Genomic DNA, 16,761 nt, shown 5'->3' on the forward strand with positions numbered 1-16,761 from the left:
ACAAGTTAACTGATGCAGTTCAAACAATGGAAAAAGTAAAATACAGTGAAGTGTGAAATTTGTTATTATTGGTGTGTATCATAATCACACAAAAGCTCCCAACCCAATTGGGATTTATACTCTATAAATCAAATCATACAAAATAAACATAAACTAGCGAGTTTGTTGTATGTGAACTTGCTGCTGGATAAGTTTAAACTACTCGTCTAATTTACTTACTTGGTAAGTAACTTCTTATCTGTCGATGCATCATCCAACAGCTGAGATGGTGGCGGTTCATCGTCTCTATTGGTCTCTATCACATCTTTCAGATTTGTAAAACTCGGTTGATTTGTTGAAGACAACAACCTTGCCCACATCCTGTCTGTAATAACTACCTTGTTCTGTCTCTCTGTTATTCTCTGTAAAACCATAAAATGTTTGATCAATATGTTGTTATAATAATAACTAACAAGGTTTTATGTGTGTGACTTACATAGAAGGGTATATATGTGTGCCTTCCATTCACCAAACCAACCGTAAATCCAGTATATCCAGCCATTGCTCCATGAACCGCACTCTGAGCCAGAAGAGTACAATAAACATTATCTGATGCATTACTTGGAATAGCTCGGATCATGTAAGTAGGATCTGCTCGAGACGAAAGAAAGCAAAATCAAATTGAATCAAGACTCATTTAGCTCAGTGTAAGAAGATGTGATTTCAAATAATGTGCAAAACTACTGACCTATGTATTTGAGATTAATCGTCATCTTGTCCTTGAAATGATTCTTGATACTCTGAGATATCCAGAGGCCGACGTCTTTCAGAACCTTGTTTCCGGAAGCATCGCATAAATTGCTTGAGGTTTCAGATAGAAGTTCCTGCTCTGCTCCTTCGGCTACGACTATAACCATGTGACTGTTTTCCTTTAGCCGTTTCTCTATATATTCATAAAGTCCTCCGGTTCCTTCTAGGTAAAAGGGTGATTCGGGAATCAAGCAACAGTCCACATCTCGACTTGCAAGGGTAGCATACATAGCAATAAATCCTACACCATCAAATTCCAAAAATGTAGATAAAATTAGGTTGAAACGAACTTGATGTGTTTAAGCTACTGATGCAGCTCTTACTTACCACTGTTGCGGCCCATTAACTTTACCAAACCAATTCCATTTTCGGCGCTCTCAGCTTCAACATGTGCTGCATTAATGGCACGTTGGGCTTCTTCCACAGCTGTATCAAAGCCGAAGGACTTATCGATAACCTGAACCAGTTATCAGAAAATGTTATTTCTAAACACAAGAAAAAAAACTGAAATGTTGCATTTGTTGGTAAGAGAAGATACAGGAATGTCATTGTCTATAGTTTTGGGCACTCCAGCAACTGCCACCTTCAGACCACGTCTTCTTATTTCCTGCATCAAATGATTTTTTATTTTTTATAAGAAAAAAAGAGGGTTAACTTTGTACAAGTTTTTATTTCATATTACAAGCAGAGGAATACAAAATCAAAAGGAAAATAACAATGAGTAGAGTTAGATTCCTATAAATTCAAATAGTCCTGTGCAAATTCCTTCATCTTTTCTTTACCCACCCGAGGCATTACCCGTGCGAAATTGAGAATACTCTGAAGTAAAGACCCAATTAAAGAAAATATGACAGTCTTTCAAGAAGGTTATAAAACTTAGGAAAAAGCATTTAAAATGATTGAATTCCAGGTTGGAATTGGCAAGGTGACTCATGGCATGATCCATGGTTTGAAAACTTCCCTATTATTCTTAAAGCCCGAGTTTTGTACTTTGAATTTGATGTGTAAAGCTGCTAAATTGTTTGATATTCGTAATGGGGACTTGAATGAACTTCTTTGGAAACACAAGAAAGGAATGTTTCATGGAAGTGGATTGTTGAGAAAAAAGCATTGTTTGTCAATAGTCTTACTTGAGATTCCTTAAGAGCCAGGAAAAGTGAAGTTGATTGGTGGCAGGTTTTTGGTAGGCTAAGGGTTAACCCTAGGCATCAAATCATTTGTCTAGGCTTGCCTTTCATAACAGGTTGATTACTAAGGATAAGCTGAACAAATACATGCAGATTTGCTAACACTGATTGCCTGAAACTCTCAATCATGTTCTTTGTGAGTATCCTTTCTCATCTTCTATTTGAAGGGAAGTTTGTAATTGCATGATGGTGACCAATGATCCTAAGAGATGGGATGATGTCAAAGAATGGATTAGGTGCTTTGGAGAGAAAGGAATGCTACGGTCTTTCAGAAGCCAAGGAGGAATGAGGATGAAGATTGAGACGAAATTGCATTTAATGGAGAGGAGTGATAGGCTCGTTCTTTACATTTATTTAGCCCGTTTTCATCTACAAACTTGTCATATTCTACTTATACCAAAAACAGCTGCTTTATCTCAATGTGTACCTCAAAAATAACAGATGCTCCATTCTGTGTTCCATCTCCGCCAATGATGTAGACCTGATTATTAGTAAAAAACAAGATTCTATGTATTAAAACGCAATAACATCCGATTCAAAAGGAAATAAGAAAGAAATGTACCTGATTAATGCCTCTGTCTTGAATACTGTCGACTATCTTCTGGGTATCTTGACCACCTCGCGACGTTCCAAGTATAGTTCCACCTCGTTTATGGATATCATTCACTACTTTTGGGGACAAACTGATTGTGTTTTTTGAATAAAAACCTTTATATCCTCCCTGCAGATGAAACTTGATCAACTGTCACTACTATACATATACATATAAAAGTTTCTTCCATAGAAACTAGTTGAGCATACATTTTCTTCCTGAGAAAGACAACTGATGTCCCTATTATCAATTCTCTCACCCAGCCATGATTCAAAATCCTAAGATAAAGAATAAAAGACTGAGCAAAAGGAAGACTCCAAATGTGACTTTATATACTTTTTAACTCTTTTTTTTTTTTTTTTTCTTGTTTCAGCTGATTAGATTTCTACTTTTCATTGATCTATATTATTGTTACACGCAAAGAAAATCTGAAAATAGGGTTGTAAAAAGGAACATACATCGATTCCAACAATCTGGTTCACACCATACATGTAATTGAGTCCACATACTATCTCCCTGATCACTGTGTTGAGTCCGGGACATAGGCCACCGCAGGTCACAATGCAGGCATTAACTTCATCTGATTCAAAGAACACCTGAACAAGAAGGAAAAACAGACATGAAAGGAAGACATTTTATGGTATAAATTTTAGAAAAATTCATACCTTTTGCCTAGGTCCAGCTCGTCTGAAATGTATTCCTCTTGGACCATTTTTGTGAACAACAACCTACAAAGAAACAACATTATATATGTAAGATAAGAAAACATAGAAAGCAGGTTCTCAGAGAATCAAACAGAGAAACACCTTCTGTGGAACAGTATCATCCACATGAACAAAATATTGCCTGAAGCAGAAAGAAACCTAATTTATTAGATTGGTTCATTACCCACAAGAAGAAAAAGTTGCAGAAATAGTAATTCAACTCACTTGACAACAGAGTATGCAGGATTGTCCTGCAACGGGTTCACATGTGTCTACAATTGGGGGAAGACCCATATTAGGAGTTTAAACAACAAACGTGTTAAGAATCAGACATAAAAGAGATAGAGAAGGTACAGGAAGACCGGGAATATAGTCGGACAAATGAGGAACATCTTCGAGAACATAACCCAAATCACCGGTAATGATCTTGGTCTGAGGAGCACCGGAAATCGCCATCGTTCCTGTAGAAGATGGAATCCTCACAAAACCGGTCCGGTAATTTGAAGGAATAAACCTTAAATTGAGAGAAGAAGAAGAAGAGAAGGGAGAAGAGCTACAAACGGAATTCATTCAAAAATAGACAAGAGTAATTTTGCCTATATATATATATATATATATACATACATACAAATGGTTGAAAGAGAAAAAGAGAGAATCGTAAACCGTTTGATCGTTAAACCGGAGACTGGTTTTCCGTTGACGAAAACCACTTTTTCCGGGAAAATTGTTTTGGAAACTTTTCATCAAATACCATGACTGCATGATAACAGTCTCGCTAATATCTTAGGTCCATAATACCCTTCGGCGGCAACTAAAATTACTTATTTCACATTTATATAGATTTTTAATTAGTTTATTATTTATTTTAAATTTATAAAAATTAAAATAATGACACTTTGATTGAGGCTCTTCATTTATTTAGAGTCAATTTAGATTTAGTACCTCATATTTAAAACTTTGTAATTGGTGGTTTTTAATAGTTAAACTTATACAAAACAAAAGTTTAACTTATAATATTATATAGTTGACATTTATAAATAAATAAATAATGGTACTAATTAATTTAACGTCGAGTATGAGTGAATTAAGAGTTTTAACTACTAATTTTTTTAAATTCGGTAATTAAATTTTTTTTTCCGTTGAAAATTCGATATTTAAATTAGTGATAGGGTTATTTTATGTATTTATAATTATCACGTAAATAATAAGTTAACGGCGTTTAAAACTATTCCGACAAAACCTCGTTTTGAACAATTTTATTAATAATAAGCTTCAAATTGTGAATTTTGAAAGAAAGGAACCGAAATCACAAATAACTCTCAATAAGGAGCCTCAATTTGACCATTTCGACTATTTATAAATTGAGTGATTAATTAATTTGAAAAATAAGATGAGTTAAAAGAGAGTTTTTTTTTTTTTTTTTATAAAAACCTAACATTAAACAAGTTCTAAGAAGAAGTTAAATTTTAATTTTTTTTTTAAATAACATAGTTTAAACTTTAATTTAATTTATAATGTTTGTAAGCGAGAATTGAATATGAAATATGTAATATTATAATAAGTGGATGATTATACTTAACTTTAATATGGTTTATTTTGAAAAAACAATAAAATAAAAATTATCATTCTTGGCATCTCTAATTATAAATATGTACTTGATAGTTGATTCTTTGATTAAAAATAACATTTTATGTGGTCGATGGAGTTGGGCCTAAGTTTGCTAAATTTAGGATATTCTTGTTTGGGATATAAGTATGCTTTCTATATTTAAAATATATATATATAAATAAGTGATTTGATTTTTAAAATTTTAGTGCATTACGATTTGTTTTAATTATATAACTCAGAAGGTCATGTTTCACGCAATTTCGTACACGACAAGGACATCGAGAATGGCCTTCCATTGACCTTTCTTAATACTTTGTTTGGTTCCACATTACAGTTAGATTGTTGTAATATTTTTGTGTTGTTTGCAGATTTAATAAAATAAAATTCCTTATAGACTATTTATTCCAATAAATTTTAAACAAATAGAAGCATGTAAGACATTGAAAAGAGAAACTAATGACTATAAATAGAGATTTATGGTTTTGGACAATCAATTTGCTAATTAAGATGCCCCTTGATTTGATTTGGAGACTTATTCAAAAACAGTTATTTCGAAAAAAAAAGAGTGGCAAAAGTGTAATTATTTTGATATTATGATAATTTAGTGATGACAAATAAATAACTTGAATTTGATATATTAAGTTCATATATAACACGTTGCAAAGGGGTAGAGGCTAAGATGGTCATATCTAATAATACGTATTAAAGGTCGTCAAATCTATAATATGTTATATTTTAATAGTTAATGAGTGCATTGACTTAGTTAATTCAATAGGTGAAAATGTATTTTTTTTTGTCAAGTTAGATATCGAAAAAATTTAAGATCATGTTAATTGAGAGTTTTTATTTAATATAATGGACAAAATGAGAATGAGTGCGAAATAGATTGTCTGAATTATATTTTGTCTCTCAACGGTTAATTTTTTTGTCATTGTTAATGAGAGTTTTATAGAGATTTTTCGAGAGGGATAGGACAGGATGATCCACTCTTTCATTTTTTGTTCGTCATTATTATGGAAGTTCTCTAAAAAATGACAGCTTTCGTATAAAACTCGAGACTCATGCGTGAAGTGAGTTGTGGGTCAAGAATATATATTTTTTTCATTTATCACATTTGTTTTTCGCTAATGACACGCTCTGCATGGTTCAAGCTACCTATATGAATTTTAAACACCTTCGGGATATTTTATTGTTATTCAGTGAATGTTTCGATCTTTGAGTTTATCTTAATAAGTCATACATCTTTTTTCAAATTCTGTTTCAAATAAAAAAAGGATGAGCTTGACAAATGTGTTAGAATTTAGGATTGGTGATCTTCCGTTAACATATTTTGGTATGTTATTAGGTGCTAAATTACGATTCAATGTCTCTTAAGAACCCGATTATTACTAAGATGGAATTTAAATGTCTAGATAGAAAAATAAAATAATCTCAAAAGGGGGGGGGGGCGGTTAATTCTCATTAAGAGTGTGTTGTCATCTATAAAGTCGTTATTCATTTTCCCCAAGAGTGTGGTGGTGAAGATTGAGAGAATAATGTGTAACTTTCTATGAGAATCTTCTAACTCATCGTTTTGTCATCTAGTTAGTTGGGATAAAATTAATTTTTTTACAGATCAAGGAGGTCTAGATATTCGAGATCTTATTTCTTTTAATAAAGCTCTTCTATCAAAATGGTGTAGTAGTTGCAATGTAGTTGAATAGTCTTTGGACATCGATTATGAGATTTAAGTATGGTAATGATTGGTCTGATTGGTTCACCAAAATGTCTAATTATTCAGCAGAGTGTAATATTTGGAAAAAAATTTATTCTACGTGGAAAAGTTTTTGTGAGTAGTCCTAGATTCAACGTGGAGAATGATTCTTCGATTTGATTTTGGTACGACATTTCATTTAGTGCCCAAAGTTTAACAACTACAACGTATCCTAAGCTTGTTTCCATTGATATATATATAGAAATGCTCAGTTAATGACATGTTTGATCATCGGTCTAGTGGTTTCGCTAGCCGAATTAGATATAGAAGAAGATTAAACATTATGGAGACTTCGTACCATAATATATTTTTATTTTTGGGTAGGACGCAAGTAAATGTCACAGTCTGAACAATACGTTATGCGTTGACAATATATAAATAGTTTTCATGTGGGGTATTGTTACAAATTGTTCGCTATGATGATTCCATATAACTTTTATTGGGAAAAACTTTAGGAGTCAAAAATTTCATCAAATATCTCGTTCTTTGAATGAAGTGTTATTTATGGTGAAATTATAACATACTATATGTGCATTAAAAATGTTGTATTATGACTAGTTGTATGTTTTACGAAAAAGTTGAATCAATAACTCATTTACGTTTGTATTATCGAAGGGTGACTGATATTTGGAGTCTTTTATGAAGTATTACTAAGATTCATTTGGTGGTGTCTAAGCTTTTGGATAGTGGTTAGAAAGTTTGGATTTATGCGACTGATATGTTAGACCTACGTATTTGGGTTACCATCCCAATTATTTTTTGGTGGTCTATCTAGTTGGAGATAAATTGTCAAACTTTCAATGATTGTAGTCGTCCGATGCGTATCATTTATAAAAATATTATTATGACGATGTCTAATATTCGTTTAGGAAAGTCAGTAGAGTCTATCGGAGAGTTAATCGTTTTTCACGAGAATTTATGAGCTAGACAACTTATTAAGTATCGTTTTTTTTATTTCTTTTCCTATAATGTTTTTTCGTTAAGTTTAAATAATTATTTTTTTTTTATTTTTAATATGAATGAATATTTTAAAAAATAATAATAATTCATATCATATAATTGATTTTATAATTATTTAATGTCTGATCTAAGAGATTAAAATTTAAATATTTGATTTTTACTAAGAATTCTTTAAACTAAACTCTAATAATCCAAGGTTAGACAATACAACTGTGCTAATTTACTAAATATATAAAATAACATTAATAGTAATATTATCAAATTATGTACTCAAAAGATATTATATTTTAAAGAAAATGGAATGGCATTTTGGTGTTGGACAAACACGTAGAAAAGAATCACGGAGTGACGTGTAAAACATCACAAGGAAAATATGAAACAACATTAATTATAAAGTGACGATTTATCTGTTAGTATCTGTATGCACCACGTGAAGTCATGGGTGAAGTTAGTTGGAACATATTTGGGTTCAAACCTTATGATGTTTTTTTTTTTTAATATACTTTTATGTATTAAAAAATAATTAATAGGTGTATATGATCAGAAGTTAAAATCAATTATATTAGGATATGTTTGGAGGAGTGAAATTGGAATTTACATTCAATTCATATGATAGGAAAAAATTATAGAGTTGTAATTTAATCTAAATTCTTATGTTATGTTGGTAAAAAATCATATAATAAAAATAATTTTAATATATATTATTTATTTTATTAAAATATTAGTTTGACGCAACCAATTAAAATATTTTAAGGTCAAAATTTATTTTAAATTAAAAAATTACCGGTTCAACATATTAACTTCATATATTAAAAAATAAATATTAGTTCAATATTTTAACTTTTTAAATTGAAAAACAAAACATCAGAAAACATCGGGGCGATATATGAACGTCCTAAATTTCAAAAAATCAAAAAATAAATTATCAATTGAAAATTTTAATCGTGTTTTAAATAATAAAATTATTTTGTTTAAAAAACATTAAAAAAAATAGAATTACAATTTCAGTTACACTAAATTGAACTCCAATAAAATTCTAATTCAATTTTTAATTCTTAATTTAAAAGATCTACCAAACTTAAAGAATTAGAAATATACCTTTTAATTCCATTTCTAATGCCAATTCTAAATTACTGTTTTATGAATATTATTAAGGGTTAAAGAGAAAAATATTAAGGATGAGTGATTTTTTTTTTTTAAATTTTACTATTATCTTCTAATTATATGATTTTTTCTTTATTTTAAAAAATGTTAATTTTAGAGGGTTAATTAAGAGATTGAAGAATATTATAAATTTATTTAAAATGAGATAAATATTTGTTTATGTATTATAAATTTGACATATTTACTTTCTCCAAAAGAATAATATAGTTATAATTGATCATTATCTTTTATTTTCATTTTACTATATTTTATTATTATTTTTTATTATATAATATTTATCAATTTAATTAAATATTTATTATTAATTTCAAATTAATTTTTTTTTAAATTATAATATAATTAAAATATCAATATTAAACAAACATATTTAATTAATTCTTATAACACAATGCTACTGTGATAATTTTAATAAATGGTATTTAATTAATTCTTATAACGCAATGCTACTATGATAATTTTAATAAATATCAAACTTCGAATTATTTTATATGTACACTACTAATACAAATATAGTTAATTTTGTTGCGTCTTAAAAATTAAATAAAACAAATTAAATAAAACTTGTATTTTCCCATTCTTTTATAAAACATGGCAGATATATAATATATAGTAATGATAGAGAACGCGAATTTGGGGCCGCTAAAGTCCGCGAATATTGGATATTCTGTTTAATCACAGAATATTCTCTCCTCTCTTTGTTAATTTATTTCTCTCACTCTCATTTATCTCTCATCTCTTTCATTAATTATTTTCCCTCTTCTCTCCCACTAATTAATTTATTTCCTCTATTAATTAATTTATCTTGATTATTAATTAATTTATCATTTTCTTTTTCCGTTTTATTAATCTATTTTCTCGGTAGATATTAAGTTTTTTTATTAATAAATATTAAAAATATTTTTTAAATTATAAATCCTAAATTATAAACCTTAAATTCTAAATCTTAAATCCTAAACCCTAAACTCTCATTTCTTTTTTCTTTTTCTTATTATTTTTTCATATTTTTTTAGTTTTATTACTTATAAATGTTTATCTAATATTTCTATTCTCACAAATTTTTTTTCACTCATTTCTTTAATAAATTCATAATTCAACTAAATATAGATAAGAAATATTAATTATGGTTTAAGATTTAGGGTTTAGAATTTAGGGTTTAGAGATTATGGTTTAAATAAATTAATTAATTCATAAAGAGAGAGATAAATTAATTAATTCATAAAGAGAGAGAAATTAAGAGAGAAATTAATTAACAAGAAGAGAGAGAAATTAATTATTAAGAGGAGAGAAATTAATTAATAAAAGAAGATAGAATATTCTGTGTTTTATGAGAATATTCTATTTTCGCGGACTTTAGCGGCCCCAGATTCGCATTCCCTATCATTACTCTATAATATATTAAGGTTTAAATTTATAAAAATGATTTGATCTAAATTTAATTAGATGTGTTTTGAGTTCAGAGCTAATAAGTTGCATCATCATATAGGAGGTAATAAGATTATAGGGTATTTAGAACTGGAAGTTGTTTAGTTTTTGTGTTAACTCAAGAATATTTAGTTTCATTCCCAGACGGTTCAGGCGGCTTTACTTCTTTGTTTGAGTTTGAGCTTGATTTATGCATAGAAATATGCACCCTAAAGATTAATTATTTCTCAAATTTATATAATTTTTAAAAAAAATAAAAAGTAAACATAATGGTTAGGACAGAAATAAGTATGATTTCAGTAAAAGAGTTAGTCCAATCTACATATTTTCGTCTATCGTGCTAAGAGAGGAGCCACAGGGGTCCCTCCGGACCGTCCGAATCCCACCGTCCGAATCTCACGAGTGAATTAAAAGTTGGATCTACATTGTATCTCACCTAAATCGTCTCATTTATTTGAGGAGGAGTTTGAATTATATTGAAAAAATTATAAAAAAAAATGACCTTATTTTATTAAAAAAAAATTGGGTGGATTTGAGCCCACAAAACACTAAGGTAAATATGTGTGGTGTTCCTATCAAACTTTGAAAACTCTTTTAACATTAATTGGACGATGAAGCCCTTTAATAGTTGTCCCTTTCAAGTGCTGTCTATCACAAAGATCTAATGGTAACATAATAATATTCTCATTCTAGATATTGGCTAGATGGTCCAACAACTCATCAAGAGGCATCCTGTTCTATGTGTGTAAAAGACAATTTATACAAGTTTCCTTTTAAACGTTTTATTGTAATAATTAAAAAAATTCAAGTTGACTTTAGAGGTTGATGCCTTAAATTCATTTTTTTTACTAGATTTATATACTAATCTTCACTAATATGCACACAAAAGTTAATTGAGGATCACAAGATTAGAAAGCCTATTCTTACCAACAGAAAACATATAGTTAATTTTTTTTTGGAAAAATGGTATTTTGACATTTTGTTAAACCAAGAAAAATAATTGTTATTTCTTTTATATAAGTCCAATACTATTATGTTTTATGTTTTAGAATATATTCATTTAATTTGAATGACACAAATAATACAAAGCTATAGTAATTATAAATCTGATAATTTAAGCATTTTTCAGTTGAGTTTATTTAATTATATGAACAGATTTATGTAGAGGCTCGGGTGGGTTGAAACACACCTCGAGATTTTTTTTACGGTAAAAATGTGATATTACCTCATATTTAAAAAAAAATCAATATAATTCAATGTTTTGTTTATCTAATTATTAAATAAATGGTAAAATTTACCTTTATTAACTCGTTTTATTAAAAAATTTATCATTATTTATTTAAGTCCACTCTAAATTGTTTGCAATCCCACCCCACATCTGAAGTTCGTCCCTGTATTTAAATAATTCAAACATCATTTAACTATCTCTCATAATCACATCACTTAATTCATTAATCAAAATACTAATTTTTTAAAATGTCAATGTATATTAAAAATGGTGAAAATTGTTTGAGCACAACCACAAAAATATGACATGAAGAGAAAATAAATAAAAAACAAACATAAAAAACAACGTTACTGAATAGGTTATCAAGCTCGTAAGTTCTCGAAAAGAACGATTAACTCCTCGATTCTACCAGATTTTCGAAAAAAATATCTTCTATTATACTTTATCTTTTCACCTTTGAGTTATTTTACCAACCAAAACACAACCAATTTTCTCATAATTGACCTAAATCATAACTATTTAAACAATCTCAATTATTTAAAGAAGACCACTCAACAAAATAAATATATCCTATTGTATGATTTAAAAAAAATGTTTTAGCAGTCCAATAAAGAGTTGGGCTTTTGAGATATATCTTGTCAGTCCAAAGATACCGATATCCGAAGCTGTTGGTGGCCCAATTTCACCTAGCCTACAAAACCAATCCTGAAAGCACGTGAGAGACACGTGATCTCTCCGTCACTCACAAACACACGCCGCAGGTCCGTTTCCTTTATTTTCTCTACCTTTGTGATTATCGAATATAAAGATTTCGTTTTTAGGGTTCTTCTTCTTCTCCACCTCAAATCATCACCATGTATCGAACTGCTGCTTCACGGATTAGGGCTTTGAAGGTTAGTTTATTTATCTTCTTCATGGATTAGGGCTTCCACGATCTGATTATTCTATTCTTCACTCAATTTCCACCATAGATTGATAGATTACGTCCTCCTATCATTTCATTTCATTATTATGATTCGTGATTAATGTTCGTTCATACAAGGCCAGTTTACGTGATGAAAATCTATTTTTGTTTTTTTGTATCATTCCAATCAGTAGAGACAACAATGATATGGCATAGTTTATGTTTGTTTATTTTGACATTTGGTCTATTTTTTGTTTGTGAGGAAGGCTCGTTCGGTCAATGGGACAGTAACCAGGTTGTCCAGTTCGAGTGCGGTTCCGGTTAAGTCAAATTCAGGTGGTTTATTTACATGGCTGACTGGAGAAAGGTCTAGTTCTCTTCCCCCATTGACTATCCCACTTGAAGGCTTAAACCTCCCTTCTCCATTGCCTGATTATGTTGAACCAAGTGCAACTAAAATAACAACATTGCCCAATGGTATCAAGATAGCTTCAGAAGCATCCATGGTATTCATTTTTATTATAAATCCTTTTACATTTCTACAATTTTCTACTGTAATAGAACTTTCAGTTGGTTGATTGATTTCAGAATCCTGCTGCTTCAATTGGGCTTTATGTGGATTGTGGATCTATCTATGAGACACCCATTACATCTGGGGCCTCACATCTCTTGGAACGAATGGCTTTTAAAAGTACGAAGAATAGGAGCCACCTGCGAATTGTGAGGGAAGTGGAGGCTATTGGAGGCAATGTTTCAGCCTCAGCTTCACGAGAACAAATGGGATATACTTATGATGCTCTAAAGACTTATGCTCCTGAAATGGTAGAGATGCTGGTTGACTCTGTAAGGAATCCTGTATTCCTCGATTGGGAAGTCAACGAACAGGTGTGTTTTTCTTATTTCTGACTGGATGCCCTTAGCTATTCCCAAACTGAAATATGATTTCCCCTCACAGCTTCAGAAAGTGAAAGCTGAGATTGCAGAAGCTTCTAACAATCCAGAAAGCCTACTTTTGGAGGCATTGCACTCTGTTGGCTATTCTGGTGCACTTGCAAATCCTCTTTTGGCCCCAGAATCTGCAGTTAATGGATTGAATGGTGAAATATTGGAGTATTTTCTGTCTGTAAGTGATGAATGATATTATTTTTATAGATCTTCCGGGATCTTGCCACCAATTTGATTTTTTTTTTTGAAAAGAAAATGAAATGATTTACAGAATTTTAATCAGATGTTGAACAGGCTCAGTTCCCATTTCATATGCAAAAATATGCATCATAAATTTCATCAGTTTGATACAAAGTATCAAATCAAGCCATTTTTTAAAAATTGCAGGAAAACTATACTGCACCCCGAATGGTACTTGCAGCCTCAGGCATTGAACACGAAGAGCTTCTAAAAATTGCAGAACCTCTGCTTTCTGACATACCCAGTGTTTCTAATATAGATGTTCCAAAGTCTAATTATGTTGGGGGTGATTACCGTTGCCAAGGTGAATCAGGGGTATGTTAAAAAAATCAGATTGACACATTGCTAATTATAGGTTTTTGGCCATGCATACTTGCTGACTCATTGCTCATGTTTCCTACTTTCATCAGATGACACATTTTGCCCTTGCTTTTGAAGCTCCCGGAGGCTGGCTTAATGTGAAGGACTCCATGGTTTTGACTGTTCTTCAGGTACTTATTAATTCAGGTTTTGAACATTTTTTATCACCTTGTACGATTCTTATCTCTTAAAATCCATATTCCTTTAGATGCTGATGGGAGGAGGTGGCTCTTTCTCAGCTGGGGGTCCTGGAAAGGGAATGTATTCTCGTCTATGTATGTTCTTTCTTTTTTTCCTTCTTGCTTGAATTGTAAATAGAGCATTATCTTTGTATTCTCATTTATATTGAATTATTTCTGGAACAGATCTTCGGGTGCTGAATGCGCATTCCCAAGTTCAGTCATTTTCTGCATTCAACAGCATTTACAACAATACTGGCTTATTTGGAATCCAAGCTACCACTGTAAAAAACCTTCCTTTGAATTGGTACCTTGTAGATTTTATGATCTTGATTATGAACAACTCTAATGAAGAGAAGCTCTCACTTTTGGATGCAGACCTCTGAATTTGCAAATAAGGCCATTGATATAGCTGTTAGAGAGCTTATTGCTGTTGCAACTCCTGGAGAAGGTTTTCTATATAACTAATTTCTCGAATCTCAACAAGTACATTTGCTTATTCAAATTCCCCTTTCTTGGTGTTTGCAGTTGACGAGGTGCAGCTAGATCGTGCTAAACAGTCTACAAAGTCTGCAATCCTAATGAATCTCGAGTCTAGAGTATGGAGAATCTTCAGCTTGAGAATTTATTTTATCGTCATCAACATACATTCTAATATATAATGAATTTTCTTTTGTTATTGACAGGTGGTTGCATCGGAAGACATTGGTAGACAAGTTCTGACATTTGGCAAAAGGTAATCATCATCTTAATGAGTCTCATAAAATCTCAGGATTCATATTACTTTAAGAGCATTTTCTAATGAATTTTGAAAAAAAAAATGTGATCTTATGTAGATTGTCAGTTGATCATTACTTGAAGAATCTTGATGAGGTATCAGCAAAGGATATAGCATCCATGGCTCAAAAACTAATCTCTTCCCCACTCACGATGGCATCCTATGGCGATGGTATTTTTTTTTTACAAATGCTTGGTTTAATCTTTACTCCATGGCGATGGTATCTAATCTCTTCATTTCGGCTATCTTTTTTGTTCACTCCACAGTTGTTTATCTGCCGAAGTACGATGAAGTTAGCAGCAAGTTTCATTCAAGATGAAAGCTCTCACCCGCAAAAGTATTTGAAGGGAAAGCTTGATATTGTTCTTTGGATGGCTTGAAGTTTACATTTTTGCGGTTTTCGTCTCTCTTGGAGAACATTGAGAGATAAAAAAAATAAGGTTCTTATTTGTTGAGATCAACAGCCTGATAGATCATTACTGGCATGATTAATTTTGTTCAAATAATCAAAATTTGGTCTTTTTTTTACATTATGATTTGTATTGAAATGCTGGCTATAATTTAAAAAGGCGGTTCTTTGATTGAATTTCAAATAAAATACCTAAAGCTAAAATAATACAATTCAGTAATTAATTTATTTGGAAGAGAAATACATGTTTTTCGGTGTGGGCTTTGAAACTTATATACTTTTTTTCAGTTGGGCCTTGAAGCCCATTTTATATCCATCTCTTCTAAATATAACATTTTTACAGAGCTGAAAAAAAATGTTTTTCTTATTCTCATTTTGAAGTAAAGGAGAAGCAAAGATGAGAGGGTTTCGTTTGACAATATATTTGAGTTGTTTTTCAATTTGCTAATATATAATAGTTAATGAGTGGTTTATTAAAGAATGTTTTACTTAGTTTGTAACTCAATTTAATACAAATTTTAACATCTAAAATATATATACAATATGATCAATTAAACCCTATATATGCTTATAAGTTATTGTTTTCTCAACTGCTATCCCTAATTCTCAAACTTTCCCACCTAATTTTGCCATTTTCCTTTGTCATGATCATCAACCCTAATACCCTATGAAGCTTCAAATCTAAAAGATAGATATATATATATTATATGCTTGCATTTGCTTTAATAAGTGTGTTGTGTGTTGTTTACGATATTGGTTAGTAACATCGGATACTTATCTTATCGATATGCTTTTGGACCGACCACAACTACATTAACCTTTTTCATTATTTTTCTCGTGTGATATGACACATTTATCTCTTCAACAATTATTTATCGTGACATAACGCGCATTTGGAATACGTGGTCTAAAACCAATTTGTTTGTCCGTACTCTTAGTTAGGAAATTTGGCTTAGATGTGAAATTATTATAATTTGACGACAATAATAAGATAAAATATAATTATGGATGCAGAAAGTTAATTAATGAAATGATGTTGGATCTTTTGTCTATTTCATTAATTATATAGGTTTGGAATGGTAAATTGGTTGGGATCCTTCCAATGTCCATTTCCCACCCTCTATAATGCTCTATTACTCATATATATTTCATTGACAAATTGCTACTCATGATTTAGGGTTACTGTTGTATTTTTGTCCAATTATTTACTTACCCTAATCTAACCTTCACCAGCTAATTACTCTAACTAATATTATTTCCATCAATTATATATACCATAAATGTACAATACATTTTATTTTAACTAACTAGTTAATTGTAAAAAAAAAAATCGATTTAATAGATCAAATATCACCGTTTGAATCACACTAATAGAGTGGGCTAACTTACTAAAACTTTTTATTTTTATTTTGAGAAATATATAATTTTAGTTACTATATATAAATTTAAGTTTCATCAATATATTTTTGAAAAGTTATAGTTTTTTTTATGAATATGATTTCCGTAACAAAATAAACTACAAATATCTCAAACAAACTA

General features: G+C 30.4%; 2 protein-coding genes across 2 annotated transcripts; one reads left to right on the forward strand and one right to left on the reverse strand.

Moving 5' to 3' along the window:
• Window positions 1-41: 41 nt before the first annotated feature.
• Window positions 42-3,857, reverse strand: LOC124911452 (ATP-dependent 6-phosphofructokinase 3-like). Its single transcript, XM_047451934.1, has 12 exons — window positions 3,627-3,857; window positions 3,498-3,544; window positions 3,375-3,414; window positions 3,234-3,296; window positions 3,027-3,164; window positions 2,539-2,697; window positions 2,404-2,457; window positions 1,328-1,396; window positions 1,117-1,246; window positions 728-1,030; window positions 476-630; window positions 42-401 (listed from the first exon to the last, which is right to left on the reverse strand). The coding sequence occupies exons 1-12, from the start codon at window positions 3,840-3,842 to the stop codon at window positions 216-218; spliced, it is 1,560 nt and encodes a 519-aa protein (XP_047307890.1). The 5' UTR covers window positions 3,843-3,857; the 3' UTR covers window positions 42-215.
• Window positions 3,858-12,146: 8,289 nt separating this feature from the next.
• LOC124912056 (mitochondrial-processing peptidase subunit alpha-like) lies at window positions 12,147-15,399 on the forward strand. The gene is made up of 13 exons (XM_047452612.1): window positions 12,147-12,300; window positions 12,578-12,817; window positions 12,900-13,196; window positions 13,267-13,434; window positions 13,644-13,811; window positions 13,907-13,987; window positions 14,065-14,131; window positions 14,222-14,319; window positions 14,414-14,486; window positions 14,564-14,634; window positions 14,722-14,771; window positions 14,872-14,984; window positions 15,080-15,399. Exons 1-13 carry the CDS (start codon window positions 12,262-12,264, stop codon window positions 15,130-15,132), a joined length of 1,518 nt encoding a protein of 505 aa, XP_047308568.1. The 5' UTR covers window positions 12,147-12,261; the 3' UTR covers window positions 15,133-15,399.
• The last annotated feature ends 1,362 nt before the right edge of the window (window positions 15,400-16,761 follow it).

This window comes from Impatiens glandulifera, chromosome 8, assembly GCF_907164915.1.
Source record: "Impatiens glandulifera chromosome 8, dImpGla2.1, whole genome shotgun sequence".
NCBI classification, from domain to species: Eukaryota; Viridiplantae; Streptophyta; class Magnoliopsida; order Ericales; family Balsaminaceae; genus Impatiens; species Impatiens glandulifera.